This window comes from Pteronotus mesoamericanus, unplaced genomic scaffold (assembly GCF_021234165.1).
Source record: "Pteronotus mesoamericanus isolate MK-2021 breed Mesoamerican mustached bat unplaced genomic scaffold, CSHL_Meso_final contig_164, whole genome shotgun sequence".
NCBI classification, from domain to species: Eukaryota; Metazoa; Chordata; class Mammalia; order Chiroptera; family Mormoopidae; genus Pteronotus; species Pteronotus mesoamericanus.
Window position 1 is genome coordinate 6,585,601 of NW_026555065.1, and position 18,835 is coordinate 6,604,435.

An 18,835-nucleotide genomic window follows, 5' to 3' on the forward strand; every position below is an offset into this window, starting at 1 on the left:
CCCTCACCCAAGGACCTGCTTATTGATTTTAGAGAGAGGGGAAGGGAATGAGGGAGGGAAGAAAAGGGAGGGAAGAGACAGACAGACATTGATATGACAGAGAAACATTGACTGGGTGCCTCTCGTATGCACCCTGTTTGGGGACAGAACCTGCAATCTAGGCATGTACCCTGATCAGGAATCAAACTCATGACCTTTCAATATGCAGGACAGTGCTCCAGCCAGCTGAGCCATACTGGCCTGGGCTGCACTTGGCTTTTTAAAAAATTAACAGTGTATCTTAGTGTTCATTCTATATCTCTATCTGTCTATATCTGTACATTCTGTATCTATATACTATATATAGAAGAGCTGCCTCATTGTTTTTAATGGCTGCCCGGTATTAAATTCTGTTCAAGTATTATAATTTATTTAGGGGGTTCCTGTTGATGGGCATTTTAGGTTGTTTTCAGTCTTCCACTCTTGTTACATTGACTGTCTTTGTACATACACTTTTACAAGTGTATGTATATGTGTTGGAGAAATACCAAAACTCCTGGATTAAATACATTTAGATTTTCATTTTAATTATATCAGTCATCATTTATACATTTGATAAAATTAATTTTGACAGATCTTGCCAGTTACCCCACATAGAACTTGTACTACTTTTGCACTCCCACCAGACTATTTTTTGTGCATATACCTTTTCTGACATAGTGCATTATCAGATTTTGAAATTTTTTCCAGTTTGCTAAGTGAAAAATTGTATCTCTACATTATTTTTATCATTTTTAAAAAATTTCTAAATCTGAACCTAATATAATGTCATATGTAAGTTATATCTTAATTAAAATAAAAAACAAAAACCCAAAGCTAGGTAAAAAAGCTTTTTTGCTGTATGTATGTTAATACATGTAATAAAGTACACAAATCTTAAGTGTACAAGTCAGTGAAGTTTTACACACACCTTCATCAGTGTAATCACCATGATTAATATATAGAATATTTTTAGCGTAGCTCCCTGGAAGTCCTCCCTATACCCCTTCCCAGACAAAACCAAATGCTCACCCTACCTCCAAATCCACCCAGAATTAACTACCATTCTACTTTGTAATGCTACATATAGATTAGTTTTGCCTCTCCTGAATTTATAAATGGAATCATACAGAATTTACTCTGGTTTTTTAGTTGATTCAACATTTTGTTTATGAGATAGATCCATGTTGTTTGTAGCAGCAGTTTGTTCTTTTTATTCCTGTACTGTCATCATTATACAACTATATCAAAAATATGAAAATTTCATGAATAAAGTTGCCTTGAATGTTATTATAAATGTTATTTGAAATAGATAAATACTGTTTTTTATTTAGATATATAGCTTGGGGTAGAATTATTGGGTCATATGTTAGCTTATGTTTAGCTTCAGTAATTTATGCCAAATTATACCAAACAGATTTTCAAGTGGCCATATCAATTTATTTTCCTATGAGCAGTAAGAATATGAGAGTTCCAGTTGTTTCACATCCTCACCAGTATTTGATATTATCAGACTTTTAAAATTTAGCCATCCTGATGATATGTAGTGATATCTCTATGGGTTTCATTTGTTCCCTAATTACTAATGAAATTGAAAACCTTTTTATATGCTATTTGCCATTTGGATATATTCTTTTGTGACATTACTGTTCAAGTCTGTTGACCATTATGTTAATTAAGATGCTTTTTTCTAATCAGTATATAAGAACTTTTTATTCATTCTGAATACAAGCCCTTTCCTGGTTATATGTGTTATGTGTATATGTGTTGGTATATGTGCAGAAATATCTTTTCCCTCCCTGTGGTTTGCCTTTTCACTCTTTTAATGTCTTTGAAAAACTATCAGTGCTTTTTATTTCCTATTTAAGAAATCATTGCTTATTACAAGAATTCTTTTATAAAAGCAAAATAGTTGCTAGAATTACTTCCCCTGTTATCATGTTATGTTTAGAGCAGTGCTTAGCATAAGGCGATAATTAAGAAACCTTGCCCTATGCTTTGCTTTCTCAAAGGTAATAATGGCAGGGTTTTTTTTTTATCTGAGTTTCTGGTATAATTTATACTGGACAAGGTAATGAATCTGTAGGAACCTCAATGTGGTCATCTGTGAAATGAGGGCAATAAAGTTTTTTATCTCAAAATGTTGTTATAAGAATTAAATGAGGTAATCCATGTATAGTCCTTACAGTGTCTAACACAGAGGTAAACGCTTAGCAAGTGATAGCTGTTATTAGTATTGTGTATTACAGTTTAGAGAACAATTTTATTGCATTTTCAAGTGTGTAAATTTCAGGACATCGTATCTCTGTAGCCTTACTTCTGCTTTTTCATATGGATAAGAGGCTGTAAACTGCACCCCCCCAACCCCCGCCTTTTTTCTTTTCTAGCCTTAACTCTTGTTATGCTCCTCTCGATTTAAGCATGTAAAACTCCATTCTGTTTGTAAAACCTTTTAGGATGTTATCTCTCTATGGTTTTTCTCTACCTCTTACTCCTGGAATGTCTCCTCTGTGTGAGGAGGTCCACTTGAATGGTAGTCCCCTATTAAACTTTTCATGATTTCACATAACAATGTCCTGCCTAGTTCTTTGCTCTCTGTACATTTTTATATTAACATTTGCTTACTCAATGTGACTGGGTGTAGCCTGCGTATTTTGTTTGTATGTTAAAGTGTATGTCTCTTCTGCTAAGCCATGAGCTTTCCAAGAGTTGGCGCTGTGTTTTACTAAATAATTTGTGGGTTTTCAGTGCCTACACCAGGTCCAGAGTACTTGTGTAAGTCCTTGAATATTTGTGGAAGAAATGTATGAATAGAAATGAATGAATTTCTTTTAAATACTTTTAGGTGAAATTAAAGAGCCACTTGAAATCTCTACATCACAAGATGTACGTACTTCACAAGGTACTTTAACAGCTGGAGTAGAAGAAATTAGATCTGTAGACATCGTTAATGTGCTGCTGAATTTTGAAATTAAAGAGGTATGTAATTTGCATCTGCTTTTATAAAGTAAGTTGATAAATAATAGATGTTTAGAATGAGCTCTACTAAAATAAACTTGTAGATTACTGAGATGATAAAATCTTACATAGCCTATTTATAATTTGTAGGTAGCAGTAATGTTTTAAAATTTGAGAGTTTGTTAAAGATGAGTTATATTTAAGGAATATAATATTTCATAGAGGAAGTGGCAGTGTTCCCTGTAACGTGCTTTTTAAATGATTTTAGGATAGTTGGGATGTGGCTTGCTTTGAATTTCATATAGGAAAGGCAGGAAAGGGAAGAAGTGACAGAAGAATCCTATGCAAATTTTAAAAATCCTTACTAGAATAAAACACAATGTGTCTACATTTTTTAAATGTTTCATTACCACTTCTGCTTTTCATCTGCAGATTCTTATTTTTTACATTTTATCGTCATTTTATTTTTATTATATTTTTTCCATTACCATTTAACCCTCTTATACCTCCCCCACCCCTGCAGTCACCACACTGTTGTCCATGTACGTTAGTCCTTTTTCTTTTTTGCTTGATCCTTCTGCCCCTTAAGGTCCTCCCCTCCAATAAGTGACATCCTGCTCTTTTGCTTGTTCAGTTTGTTCATTAGATTCCACATGTAAGTGAAATTGTATAGATTTATCTTTCTCTGACTGGCTTATTTCACTGAGCATAATGTTCTCCAGGTCTATCCATGCTGTCACAAAGAGTAAAATTTTCTTCTTTATGGCCAAATAGTATTCCATTGTGTAAATGTCCCGTAGTTGTTTTATCGATTCATCTGCTGATGGACACTTGGGCTGCTTCCATATCTTGGTGGTTATAAATAATGCTGCTAATGTTCTTTTGAATTAGTGTTTTGGGTTGCTTTAGATATACCAGTATTCCAGCGGCATTGGTGGTACAGGGGTAAGCATAGCTGCCCTCCAGATATACCAGTATTCCCAGAAGTGCACTGGGTCAAAAGGGAGATCCATTTTTAATTTTTTGCTGTATCTCCATACTGCTTGCCACAGTGGCTTCACCAGTCTGCATTCCCACCAACAGTGCAAAAGAGTTCCCCTTTCTCCACATCCTTGCCAGCACTTGTTTGTTGATTTATTGATGATAGTCTTTCTGACAGGTGTGCGGTGGTATCTCATTGAGGATTTAATTTGCATTTCTCTGATGATTAGTGTGATGTTGAGCATCTTTTCATATGTCTATTGGACATTTGTATGTCCTTTTTGGACAAATGTCTATTCAGGTCCTTTGCCCATTTTTTAACTGGATTGTTTGGTTTTTTTTGGTATTGAGTTTTATAAGTTCTTTATAAATTTTGGATATTAACCCCTTACCAGATGTGTTGGCTAATATGTTCTCCCATTCTGTGAGTTGTCTCTTTATTTTATTGATGGTTCATTTGCAGATTCCTGAGGGAAGACTAAATGTATTTTCCTATTCTGTATTCACACATTTAAGAAATATTCATTGCATGAGCCAGTGCTTTGGATATAGAGATAAAAGGCATAGACTCTGAATACAAACAGGAAAACAACAATTAAAATTTTTGTTAGTGCTCCCATTAAAGATGTGCCTAGTCGAGCTTGTGGTGGTGATGGTGGGGAGAGGGTATCTAAGCAGCCTGGAGGGTCAGAGTATTTCCTGGAGGGAGTGACATTTGAGCTGAATTTTTTAATAAGAGTAGGATACAGTCTCAGAAATGGGGATCAGGAAGGGGTTAGGACAGGGTAGAAAGAAGGAGAAACAGGCATAAAAATGTGAGTATGTGAGAAAGCATAGTGGATACTGTGACTTGCAAGAATTTTCTCCAAAATCCCTTCATCATTAAGTAGTTATATAGAGGTTTTGTTCTTTTTCTGGGATGAAAATAATTAACTTCTAAACAAATGAGTTCTACTTTTTTGATGTGAAATACATGTCTTGAAACTACATGTTAAATAAACCGTTGCTGTTTTTCTGGTTAATACTTAAAGATTTTTAAGCTTTGATAATTGAAACATTGATAGATGAATCATTCTATTTGCAAATAGGCTTCATACATAGAAAAATCTGTAAGTCTTTTTAAATATCAGCTGTAACATATTATTACAATTTCCTTTGCTTAGGACAGTGATTGGGGCAGGGGGAAGCAATTTGCACGTCTCTCTCATGCTGTTAGTTGGCATTGTTTGACGACATTTTTGGTTGTCACTATCTGGGGGGATGGAGAGCTACTGGCAGCCCGGGGTAATGACCAGTGATGCCACTAAACATCCTACAGCACGCAGGACTGCTCTGTAAAGAATTATCCAGCCGAAAATGTCAATCAGTGGTGCGAAGATTGAAAAACCTTGCCTTAAGGGTAGTATAAAAATTGACCGTTTATCTCACATACTTTCAGATGAAAGACTGTCTGTCAGACTAGGATTTCTTCTGGGAATTAGGGAGAAACACTTTTTAAAAAAAAATTTTACCTCAAAAATCAGTAGAATATAGTGGCAGTGCTTTAAAAGTCTGAACAGGTAAATGTGCCTTCGAAAGTAAATAGCACTAGGCAATTTCTAGGCATAAGTAGAAGTAAATATATTGTGTGATATTTTGGGTTATATCACTATAGATGTTTATTAAATTGTTGAGTTATATTCAATGTATATTAATGAAATAGTTTGTGGTAATACTGGTACTTTTTTCTAGGTTGTGATTACTTTGATGAAAAAAGCAGAAAAGCAAGGAAGGCCTTTACATGAACTAAATGTCCTCCAGCTTGGAGTGGAAGCTAGAGTTAAAACCTATGACCTAACAACTAAAGCTTATCTTAAAAAAATTAGTATGCGATGCTTTGAGTTTACAGGTAAGTGTGAAGTACATAGTCTGTATAAATTATCCATGTGATAGGCAGATGGTCCCAACCTTTTTATCAACGTTTGCATATTTATTAGTGTCAGAATAACTATTTAGTTTAAATTTATTAAATTAATATAAAGGTATTTTATATTTTAAAATGTATTATTGCTAAGTTATTTATCATAAATAAGGTTATATCTAAATACATGTCTCTATTTAGTATGAAGCAGAGTACTGTGTATCTAAAAAAGTGAAACATTTGTCTTCAGTGTCTATACATAACACTTGAGTACTTACAAAGGGCAACATTTCATTATAATTACCCTATGAGAACCTGACACATTAGGACATCAGAAACCAAGTATAATACCAGATACAGAGTCCAGGGTCCCTTTTTGAAAAGGTGAGTTAATTTACAAGGAAATAACTTTTTTAAATTTATTTTTAAATTATATAGTGTTTTTAATTTGTTTTTAATGACATCATATGGGGCTGGGCAAAAGTAGGTTTGCAGTCTTATGGAAGAAGACATGCAGGTTATGATTATTACAGTAGCTTTATTAAATAACTTTTTGCATACTCACAACTGTAAACCTAATTTTGCCTACCCCGTCTATATGTAAAAATAAAAATTAAATAACACAGAAATGTATAGAAAAGTTAACATTACCATGTAGTCTTGTCCCTTACATCAAATTAAATAGTTACACTTTTTTTTTAAAGATTTTATTTATTTATTTTTAGAGAGGGTAAGGGAGGGAGAAAGAGGGAAACATCGAGCTGTGGTTGCCTCTTGTGCGCCCCCTGCTGGAGATCTGGCCTCCATGCAACCCAGGCATGTGCCCTAGACTGGGAATCGAACTGGTGACTCTTTGGTTCACAGGAGCACTCATTCCACTGACCCATACCAGCCAGGGCAAATACTAAGTTATTCTTTAGCGAATATCCTCGACCTTTCAAATTCACTTTCTGAATTGGATCAAACCAACTCTTAAGTTGCTATGGGTATCTAAAATTTATAGGAACTCTATGGGATAACTTGAAGTAAAACAAATTCATATTGAGAATAATCACTAGTTCATGCATTTTATACTTTTTTCCTTTAATATATTCTAATGTATTCAAATATGTAAATCAAGTGGTGCCAAATGTTAACAACAGTTTTATTTGTCTGGTGCTTGTTTTGTTTTTATGGAATTTCTTTCTTTTTTTAAGCCAGTTTTATTGATGTATAATTTACGGACAGTAAAATTCACCCTTTTAGTGTACAGCTCTATGAATTTTGGAGAATGTACATTTCTGTAATTGGCTGGTCTGTTTTAACATAAGTTTGAAATGTTTAGAATACTTGATGGGAGGTGCTGGAAGCAGAGTGGAGGGATTGAGCAAAAAAAAAAAAAAAAAGGAAAAACTCAAGGACAAGGACAATAGTGTGATGATTTCTGGGGTAGGTAGCTTAGGGTATGGGGAAATAAATGGTGAGGGACAGAGACTTGACTTAGGTATTGAACACACAATATAGTATACAGATCATGTATTGTAAAATTGTACACCTGAAACCTATATAATTTTGTTAACCAGTGTCACCCCAATGCATTCCATAAAAAGGAAAAAAAGACTTAATGAATTTATCCCCCCTTTTTCTCTTTTAGACTCTAAAGGAGAACCTCTTTACATTATTAACTCTTCTAATATAACTGATGAACCCCTTCTGAAAATGTTATTGACAAAGGTACCTACTTTCATTTCTGGGATTTTTTAATATATGAAGTTATGCAGTTCATCCATGTTTAATATTTCAATTTTGTCCCTTAAAATTTTTTATTCTAAAAGTGGGTGATTATAGTGAATCATGCAAGCCCCTGACAATCCTGGATAATCTCAGTAACCTTCTGAGTTAACATTTTGGTTTTGAATAAGTGGGAGCCTATAAAGTTCCATTGTCATTTAAAGCAAAGTTTGTTGTAATCTGGATATACTAGCATTTTCCTGTACCTGTGGCATTTGAATTTCTGCTTCCATAGAATGTGAAAAATGCTTATGCATGCAATTATTTTGGCATGTTATTCTTTACCTTTAAGAAATATGTTTATAGTATTAAAAAGTAAAGACTATATGTAATTTTTAGTGTTTGCAACCCAGTGGTTTAATCCTCCACTATTTGTAGGCAGACAGCGATGGACCGGAATTTAAAACCATTCATGACAATACCAAACAGAGACTGAAGGTAAATCTTTCCTAATTCACTATATATTAAAGAGTGAATCTAGCTTTAATAACCATCTTTAGTTGTGAGATTATAAATTCTAAATTTAAAATAAGGGTGGCAATAATAATAGCTCTAATCTTATAGAAAAGAGGAATGCATATACAGTTGAAATAAAATTTTTAAGAGTTTATTTGATTTTCTACAAGATCATTTGTTTCCCAGATCTGAATTGATGATTACTTGTTGAGTACACAAGTAATACATTTTTTAAGGGAATTTTGTTCACTGTGGTTATTTGGCATAGTATTGATGGAAGTGTGAAACATTTGAATTTTATATGGATTTTAGGGTTAGAATAAATTTAAGGACAAGGCTAACAACATGCCTCAGAATAAACACTGTTCACAGTCCATTTAGTATTGATTGTCTTGGAAACCGCATTTAGTGTGACTGACCTAAGTAAGGCCTGATAATACTTCCTGTATCTTTAGTTAAAACCCATTAAGTTCTGTTGAGGTTAGAATTACGGTAATGATTGATATTGTAATAGTGAGTTCCTTTTTTTTTTTTTTTTTTTTAAGGCCTTTAATTGAATGATTATTGTGCTACTTGTGTATCTTGAAGCATAACATTAAAGTGTTACCATATCTGAAATCTGTCTCTCTAATTGTTTATTATTTTAGGTTTCATTTTCATCCTTAGACTTAGTAATGCATTTGGAAGCTTTATTGTCCCTCATGGGTTTTTTATCATCTGCTGTTCCATCCTCTGAACCTTCTGAGAAGGAACCTGAGCTGAAACCACTTGTGGGAGAGTCCAGAAGTATCATTGTCAAAGCTGGTACTAACTTTTGAGTCATAGTCTAATACTTTCTGTCTGAATTTTAATAATCATATAATAATGTATATTTTCAAGCTAAGGTAAATATTCAGCACCTTAATTTCACAGCAATTCTGACAGATTTAGGTTAATTTCAAAAGAAAGCACATTTTTATCTCTGATACTATGGGGTAATTTAGGGAGAGATTTTATTTACTTTTTAAAAGATTTTACTTTATATATTTTTAGAGAGAGGGGATGGGAAGGAGAAGGAAAGGGAGAGGAGAGAAACATTGATTAGTTGTCTCTCTCATGTGCCTTAACCAGGGATTGGGCCTGCAACCCAGGCATGTTCCCTGATTTAGAATAAAACCTGCAACCTTTTGTTTTGTGGGGTGATGCTCAACCAACTGAGCCACACTGGTCAAGGCTAGGGAGGGATTTTTAAATAAATGTTTAATATTAATCATGTAATATTTTATTTCATTAACTTTTACATAAAATAAACTTGTGTATATATTTGCCCTGATGTCTCTGCAGCCTTCACACCAATGAAAGTGAGAAAGGAAGAAATTAAGCTATTAATACAAAGGCCCATTTCAGTCAGTCAGGTAAACCTAGTAGGCACTCAACAATTTTAGGTCCTTTTGCAGGACACAAAAGAATTAATCCAAAAAAATAGTTTTCCAGTTACGCTGTGTAGTTGGTTTTTAAGGTTTGATTATGTTACTTTAACTTCTAAGGGAAAAATCCCATCATCATCTAGGTGGTTAAGCACCGGGGTCCCCATCCTTTTCCATTTTATAGGAAAAGGTCTGTTTCCCTCAAACAAGACGAGATCTAGGGAAATATATCCTGAATGTATCAGTCAAGACCTGGACAACAGTGGGTTAAGGGGATCCATTTGATTGTGATTCTTATCCACATACAAACACATAAAACAATAAAATTTTTTTTAAACTTTAGGTTTTTATATTCATTTCTCAAAGAATTTATTTTAGGATTTTTCATGGAGAAGTAGAGTATATTCTAGATAAATTGTTTCCATAGTTAAAATAACATGTATGTGTCATAATTAATTAAATGTATTTTATTAATTATTACTATTTTAGTTTTTCATGAAATTTTCTTTTGTCTAATATATGATACAAAAAGGAATTCAGAAGCAAAATTTAGCTTCAATAGCATTCTAGAATTTGAACACAGAGGGTTTTTCTCCCAGAAGAAAAATTATACTAAAATTTTCATTTAGCAAATTGTACTTTTAAGGTGCTATTAAAGGCTGCCTTTATTCTTAATTTGGAGGGGAACATGCTAGTTTTTGTCTGATGGATATATAAAAATTGATTCAAAATCCATATTGATTATATGTAACCTTAACAAAGGCCTTTGATTGTTCATAGATCCTAATACACTTTTATTTTAGTGAATTTGAGGTTGTTTTGCATCTTATATCATCTTTGCACTTTGCTGATCACAAGGTTTCTGTTACTTTTCAGTGTCCAGCAGTACTTCTCAAGATGATGTATTTGATTTAAAGATCATGGCTGAATTAAATTCATTTAATGTCTTGGTCTGTGATCAGAAGTGTAACATTGCAGACATTAGAATACATGGTAAGTCATAATTCCGTGGTGTATGTATTTCTGTTTCCCTATATAGACATCCAGGAAGAAGGAACTTGTGCATGGTAGATTTTTCATGAGTCATCTTTTCGTTTACTTACATTGAAGGCTCTTACAAACTTTTCAAAGTTGTACTTTGAAATGTTAGCAGTAAATTTGTTATGATTCATGGCTGACATGCCATGCCCTGTGTAGCTTAAAAATTTCAGAATAAGTCTAAGGCTTAACCTCTTATGTTCTATGTGCATTTTCAGAATAATGTAATTTTACACTGTGCAATGTATAACACGATAACTCTCACTGGGTAAAGAAAATGCCATTATCCTTATTGTCATATTTTACTATTTTGTCATATATTTACTATTTTACTATATTTGTCAAAATATTGTCATATTTTGTGCTTATATAACATCAAGAAAAGAAGTTTTTAAGAGAAATTTTGTAACTTTTTCCCACCATCAGCTTGATAATAAGGATAAGTTCATATATTTCCATGGGTTCTGGAGCCAGTTGCCAAGGTCCAGTTTTGGTTCTAACATTGGCTGACCCCGAGCAAATTAATCTTCCTGTGCCTGAGTTCCCTTTTCTGTAAAAGGGAGATAGCTATGATAATTATTTATGGGGTTGTTGTGAGGATTAAGTTTACACAATTACATGTATTTAGAAAAGTGCCTGGTACATAGTAAGCAGTTAAAAAAAAAAGATTAAAAATCAGTTTCATTAAACAAATACTATATTATCTGTTTTGTAGTTGGTATGGTAATGGTTTGGGCTTATTACTGGGTCTTAGTTATAGGCATTCTTTCTGTACTGTGAAGCTGTTTTAGAAATCATTATGCCTTTAGAAATTGTGAATGAGAAAAAATTTTTTTGGAGAGAAATCTTAGAAGATTGCATTTTAGATACAGTTTATTATGGAAAGAATAGGACTTATCAAATTATATTTATTATATATTATTAGAATAATAGTTTTCATAATGTAGTGTTTATGAAATGGTTGTTTAATGAACATTATGTGTCTTCCTAAATGACCATTTCCAATCTTCCCAATGCATAGGATATTTCTGTTTGGAGACCTGTAATTAATTTTCCTTGAAAATTTTCACAACTTTTTTTTGTGAGATACCCAGCACATTTAAAGATATTATAATCTTACTTAGGTATCTCATACATAGAAGTTGATACTTTTAATATGTCTGATAGTGAATAATTTTTTTTCATTCTGTATCTTGGTGTTATGTTTCTGAACTTAAATACCATTGAATTGGTTGACTTGGATTGGGTGAAAAGTTTGTAAATGTTTCCCACAGGAATGGATGCCTCTATTTCTGTGAAGCCAAAGGAGACTGACATGTTTGCCAGACTTCAGGATATTATAGTAACAAATGTTGATTTGCTATCCATTCACAAAAAGGTAATTAAAAACAAAGTGTCTATATTGAAATTTATTTTTGTCCTTTGGGTTTGAGATGCCTTTATCTATTTGTTCAGTTTATAATTATTGTCTGTCATGGGTCAGGTACTTTGTTAGGGACATGAATATGGTCATAGTCTGCTTTCACTTTGTATGTAGACTAGGTGATTTGTAGAAGTTATTTCTGACCAATTAAGTGCTTGATCTCTTGATTGATAAAACAGTTTATATATATATAGAATAAAGTTATTGTCAAGTATAATTTTTTTTGTTTTGTTTATTTTTGGAGGGGGGAAGGGAGAGAGGAGAAGGAGGAGAGAAACATGAATGAGTGGTTGCCTCTTGCCCGCCCCCTAATGGGGACCTGGCCGGTAACCCAGGCATGTGCCCTGGCTGGGAATTGAACCAGCAACCCTTTGCTTTGCATGCCAGCACTCAGCCCACTGAGCCACACCAGCCATGGCTAACGTTTTTAATAATTTGTTGAAAGTTGATTTTAAATGGGATTTCTTCGTATATCACAGATCCTGTAATAAGGAAACATTTATAGTATAGTGATACTGCTATTTTGATGTAATAACCAGTTAATTTAATACTTTTAGGCTGTCTCTATTTTGGGAGATGAAGTCTTTAGGTTCCAAATGACTCTTTATCCAGATGCCACAGAAGGAAAGTCCTATTCTGATATGTCTAAAGTAGATGGCAAACTAAGTCTCAAAGTGGGGTGTATTCAAATTATTTATGTTCATAAGTTCTTCATGTCTCTTTTGGTAAGTTTATTTTTAAAATATATTTATTTCTCATTGAGGCCCCAAATATCTTTGCCTAAACATCTAGACCTAGATAGTCAAAATTTTTACTAATAGGTGTAAACACCCAGATGCTGAACAGAATATTATAGTTAAGGAAATCCTTTGCATGATGGATAAGCAAATGAATTTTTGTTATCATTGTTTTTGAAAATATAAGCTATTATGCTTTAACATTTTCATATTTATTTTAGAGTATGTTTTTTTAAAAATTAGGGTTTTTCAGTGTTATTTGTTTTATGAAATACCCTTATTGAGCTAGAAGAATTTTTAAGGAACTCATCAGGTAATTTGAAGGCCTGATAATTGGAACTTACAGCTTTTGGTTATATTTGTGCTCAGCAAGGCGAGAGTTTTTCAAAAAATTTTAATTATTTCCATGAAAGTATGATGGGCCAAATTCTCCCTATGCCTGTTAGCAGGACTAAAATTCAAAACTTAAAAGTCATAGATTTCTGCCTAAACTATCATGTTATATTTTTAAGGAAAGTAGTTCATTTGGAGTGAGGGGAGTTGAAGTTGCTTTGCATTATTAATGGATGAACATCAGGAACATTACTTCTAAGAATCATCTTTTCTTCATCGGGAAAAATGTTTTGTTTTTATTTGAAGTTGAGATGGAATGCATCTTACTCCAAATAAAGAAGTTTTGACTCTTAATAATGATAGCAAGATTGTAGACATTTAAGCATCTTTTGCCTGAGTATACTTAAAAGAAATCTTCAGAAATAAACTGGCAGAACTGTAGTGTCTGAAAATAACTATATTCTTGTTACTTAAAGGTATATATTTGAACTTAATTTAGGAACAGTAAAGACGTGCTCTCCTTTATCTCTTCATTTAAATTTGAATTTACAATGAGCAACATTCATGAGTAAAAAGGAGCTTTTAAAAAATTGTTACCAGAATTAGTTGTAAGGATCAAATAATTCTGAGATACATAAAATGAAAGTTAAAGGACTTGTCTTTCCTAGAAGTAATTATTGTTAATATCTCAGAGTGTATTGTTCTAGATTTTACTCTCTCCATAAACACAACTATAGATAACATCTCTTTTATATTACCTTTTATTTAATTTTTCTTTTTAAAGTAAATAATTTTTAAAGTTTTTCCTTTTTAAAATAAATCCTGTTTTGGGGGAACTCTAAATATAAGTCTCTTCCAACAGAACTTCCTCAACAATTTCCAAACTGCCAAAGAAGCTTTGAGCGCAGCCACAGTACAGGCTGCAGAAAGAGCTGCTTCCAGCATGAAAGACTTGGCTCAAAAGAGTTTCCGCCTTTTGATGGATATCAATTTGAAAGCACCAGTTATTATCATTCCTCAGTCTTCAGTATCACCTAATGCTGTTATAGCAGATCTGGGTTTAATCAAAGTTGAAAATAAATTTAGCTTAGTTCCCATGGAACATTATTCTCTTCCCCCAGTCATTGACCAAATGAACATCCAGCTCACTCAGTTGAAACTCTCCAGGTATAAATATATAATCCAATTGTGTGTTACTTAGTATAAATAGAATTATCATAAACTCTTTCCAGGGGTAAAATTCTCTAGTGATTTGTGGTTCTCATTCCTTACGTTTTATAAATATGAAACCTTGACTATTGGTGTTTCGTCAGTGGTTAGTGGCAACGTACTACAAATAATATCTGTATTTTATCTTACTCAGTTTATAATGTGTGTTTTTCTGTTCTATAAAAATTTCCTAATACAAAATCACAGTTCATTCAATAATACTTAATTTAGATTTCTTTTTATTTATATTTTTACTTTGCACATAACCATTTTCTGTAGATGGGAGAAGACTTCTTAAAATAAAATAAAATTTAAGATTTATTTCTCATTTCTAAACGTTGTCACATTTGGGAATTCTCAGTGAGATGTATAAAGGATTATTGAATTCAAATAGGAAAGTACTTGTTTGGTGTGCAGATGGTTGTTGTTGGGCAAGCTAGAAATGACTGTTATCATGTGTGTTTAATTTCTGGGTTTGGTGAATTTTTCCCTTTAAGTTTGGAGAAGTACAAATAACATAAAACTAAAGGCTAATAGGATACTATCTACTGTCTTTGCCCTCCATTTTTAGAAGGATATAACGTTTATTTTTAACATTGCACTATTTGCTGTTATCAGATAGTCCTTGTGAAAGATAGTTTATAGTGCAGTAATCATATTTGGTGAAATTTATGTCTTTGAAGTAAGCATAGGCTCTGTTTTAGATAGCTCTGCATGTAAACTTGATTTACATTGATAGCAGCCTTTAGTGTTTAGGAAAAATTAAGTTTCTACGTAGAAACTTAAATAATATGACAGTCTTCATTTTAAAATATAAATTTCAAAAATACAAAATAAATTCATGTTTATCTTCCAGAACTATCTTGCAGGCTGGCTTACCACAATCTGATGTTGAAATTTTAAAACCAGTCAACATGCTTTTGTCTATACAGCGAAATTTAGCAGCATCATGGTATTTGCAAATTCCAGGAATGGTGATAAAAGGAAAACTAAAACCTATGCAGGTAAGAATATGTGTAAAAATATATGAACATTGCTAGATAGGTTTTTATCATTGGTCATATTGCAGTTCTAGTGTACATCAGAAGTGATGATACCATAAAAAGGAGTACTTTAACTGCAAGTGAAGACATTCTAGTTTCCTACACTTTTCTTTATTTCATTTTAGTCAAATATTTGGTAAAACCAGCAAAAGGTCTGAGATAAAACCTGTTGGACTCTACTGAAAATATTATTAGTAATTTTGGAAAATAAAATTTTAAGGCAGTTAAATTATGAGTATGAGGTGATATTTAAATTCACATTCACAGCAGCTTAGTATTATTTTTAATTTATAGAAGCACTCTTAATTAGAAAAGTGGGCATTTTATATATGTTAATGTGTTTGATAAGCATGTCAGTACAGCAATATTTTTAAAAGTGTAGTTGGCTGATTATGTATATACTCACAGGAAAGGATAATACTGGTTTAAGATGGTCATGGAAGTGTAGGAATCTTACAACTCTTGTGTGCCTGTGTGTGAAATTGTTGAGGACAAGCAGTAGGGGATAGGGTACTGAAAAGAGTGACTAAATAAACTGTGTGTGTGAAAAACAAATAACAATTTAGTAATTTAGTGATTTTTGATTCCTGTGATTATTTCTAAGATAAAACAGAAAAGATCAAAGGAGCTGAGTTCTACTAGGGAAAAACTGAAAATTGAAGTTTGTTGTAGGAATGTCCCTGTATGTAGTGTGATTAGATACATTATATGAGGAACACTGTCAGTTCAGGGTATTCATAATGAATTCTCTGTTCAAGAGTATGGGACGACTCTTAATTTCTCCCTAACTGTTAAAGATATTAGGTCTCAGGACTAATATTTGTCCCATTTCCCTTTCTTTCAAAGATTGAGAGTAAAAGTTAAACTAAGTTTCTGTCAGTAGGAGAATGTGGATCAAATTACAGTACATTCATACAATGGACATTATAAAGTGAAGGAGCTAGAATTGTACAAAGCAAAATGGGCATTTGTTAAACATAATTATGAAAAAAAGAGTTGCAAAATGATAGTGTCTTTTTACATCATTTCAGATTTTACAGCAAGCAAGCCAGTGGATAATACTTTATATTGTTTATAGTGGTAAATGAAAGAAAGTATTCATGGAAAGAATAATTCTCTACTTCAGGAGATTATCTCTCTTTGAGGAGGAAAGGAGAAGGGAATGGGGTCTCAGAGAAGTAAATACAGGGCTTCAACCTTATCCGTAATGGGGAAAAGAGATCTGAGGCAAATACAGCAATTTGTTGAGTTTCAACTCACCTAAGTGGTAGGTACAGTGGGGAGGATTATAGTATTCTCTATGCTTTTCCTTAATGTTTTCTGCATTTCAAAAGAAAACAAGTAAAAAGTATCATCCAACAGTTTAACATCAAAGGATGATCATCATTCTAACTGAAAGGACTCCCATTAAATCAGGAACGTAGCCACAGTGGGTATGGTTTTCATTGCCTAATTTCACAGATGATGCAGGCCTCTTTAAATATCTTCCCATTGGTCAGAATGTATATTAGTTTTCTGGGGTCCAGAGTGCAGCTAAGAAAGGGCATTAGGAAGGTGACATCAAAAGTTGTTTTGGGTCAATCAGCTTGACCATTCTTTAAGAACTGTGGTGCTACCTCTCAAATTGTCCTTCTGAGTTACTGAAGATCGGTCTATGTATATGATACAGTTGCTTTTTTCACCCATAGGAAACCAAATGAGGTGGCGAGGTTAGCTGCTCTTTCAGGCAGCTGTGATACCGTGGTTGTTAACACAAGGGTGAATACACAAGGAAGTTCTAGGGAGTTAAAATGACACCTGTTTTCTGAGGACTGGGGCTTGGGGCAAGCAAGTAATCCCTAGTTATTATCTCATGTTGAAACATCTCCCTATTTTTATTTAGACTGGGAATCAAGCAGTTTCTCTGGCGATAGGGGCCTAATTTGGGGGACAAAGTAATTTGGGTAACCATGGTGTTCAGAGGAGAAAGCGCTGTGAATGCATACATGTTTATGTAAATTTGTATTTAAGCCCTTGAAACAGGTCATTTGAATCACTCTGTGTGCAAGGAAAATGTACAAAAGGTAGATGGATTAAAGGGTTTAATGGATCTTAACAACTAGCATCAACTTTGTTCGTTCTGCAGCCACCTATGAGGAAGAGAATATTATTCATATTTTAAACATTAAGAAACTTGAATTAAGGAAGCTAAGGAATTTGGCCAGCAATACAACTTGAAAGTGGTAGAGTTAATAGAGATCTGCCTGACTCAAAAGCTCTTGCTTTCATTTTTTCCTTTCTGCCACATTACTCTTTTATAAAGATAGGAGATGAATAAGATGCTCATTTCCTGGTTTGTGTTTTGGCTTTTAAAAATACTTTGTACATACATTTGTTACTTTTCTAAAAGGCATTATTCTTGATAAGTTAAACAAATGCTTTATGTATGTCCACATGCAAGGAGAGCATCTTTTTATTTGTTGGTGGAGTCCAGAAACTGAAACAGTACTCTTCCTGTATTGAGTCTGGAGGAGGGTAAATAATAATGTGCAGGAAGGAGCTGGTCCTGGGTGAGAAGAGAGAGGCAGAATGGAGATGAAGTGGTAAAGAGAGGGGAGAGAGACACAGGTCCAGGAACGGGATGAAACAGAGAATAAAAGATGCGGCAGAAGGGTGATGGAGTGCCAGAGGAAGTGGCTTGAATATGGGTGGAGGCAGATATTTACACACAGGAGGAAAGTTTCGTGAGTACACTAGATGAAATACTTCTCTCCTGATATTTATGGTCCTAACTCTTTTTTTAAATGTTAAATTTATTGGAGTGACACTGGTTAATAAGGTTATATAGGTTTCAAATGTACAGTTCGCTAACATGTCTTCTGTATGTTACATTGTGTGCCCACTACGCAAAGTCAAATCTTCCGTCACCATGTATTTGACCCCCATTATTACTCTCTACTATCTCCTATCCCCCTTCCCTCTGGTAACCACCATACTGTTTGTTGTCTGTGCATATGAGTTATTTTTTGTTTGTTTTTCTTGTTTGTCCATTTGTTGCTTTCAGTTCTGTATCCCACATTTGAGTGAAATCATATGGATCTCAGCTTTTTCTGTTGACTTACTTCCCTTAGCATAATATTCTCAAGATCCATTCAAGTTGTTGCAAATGGCAATCTTTAATCTTTTCTTATGGCTGAGTAGTATTCCATTGTGCACATGTACCACATCTTCTTTATCTGGTCATCTAACACTTCAGTTGTTTCCATGTCTTGGCCACTATGGATAATGCTGCAGTAAACGTAGGGGTCCATAAATCTTTGTGAATACCTGTTTTTAAATTTTTCGAGTAGATACCCAGAACAGGGTTTTCTGGGTCATGTGGGAACTCTATTCTTAATTTTTTGAGGAGTCTCCATACTGTTTTCCATAGTGGCTATATCGGTTTACATTCGTACACAGCAATGTTCCAGCAACATAGGAATGTAAATCGGTACATTTTTCTTCTTTTTTCTCTACAACCTCTCCTACATTTATTACAATACTTGTTTTGTTGATAATAGCCATTTTAAGAGGTGTGAGGTGGT

At 33.5% G+C, this 18,835-nt stretch overlaps 1 protein-coding gene across 3 annotated transcripts in view; it reads left to right on the forward strand.

Moving 5' to 3' along the window:
- Window positions 1–18,835, forward strand: part of VPS13C (vacuolar protein sorting 13 homolog C) — a 180,625-nt gene that overhangs the window by 89,629 nt on the left and 72,161 nt on the right. For all 3 annotated transcript variants that reach the window (XM_054565332.1, XM_054565331.1, XM_054565333.1), the window contains exons 36-45: window positions 2,864–2,997; window positions 5,689–5,845; window positions 7,491–7,570; window positions 8,006–8,065; window positions 8,731–8,887; window positions 10,366–10,482; window positions 11,802–11,905; window positions 12,508–12,675; window positions 13,883–14,187; window positions 15,086–15,233. In XM_054565332.1, the coding sequence (XP_054421307.1) occupies window positions 2,864–2,997; window positions 5,689–5,845; window positions 7,491–7,570; window positions 8,006–8,065; window positions 8,731–8,887; window positions 10,366–10,482; window positions 11,802–11,905; window positions 12,508–12,675; window positions 13,883–14,187; window positions 15,086–15,233 (1,430 nt within the window). The remainder of the gene's footprint in view (window positions 1–2,863; window positions 2,998–5,688; window positions 5,846–7,490; window positions 7,571–8,005; window positions 8,066–8,730; window positions 8,888–10,365; window positions 10,483–11,801; window positions 11,906–12,507; window positions 12,676–13,882; window positions 14,188–15,085; window positions 15,234–18,835) is intronic.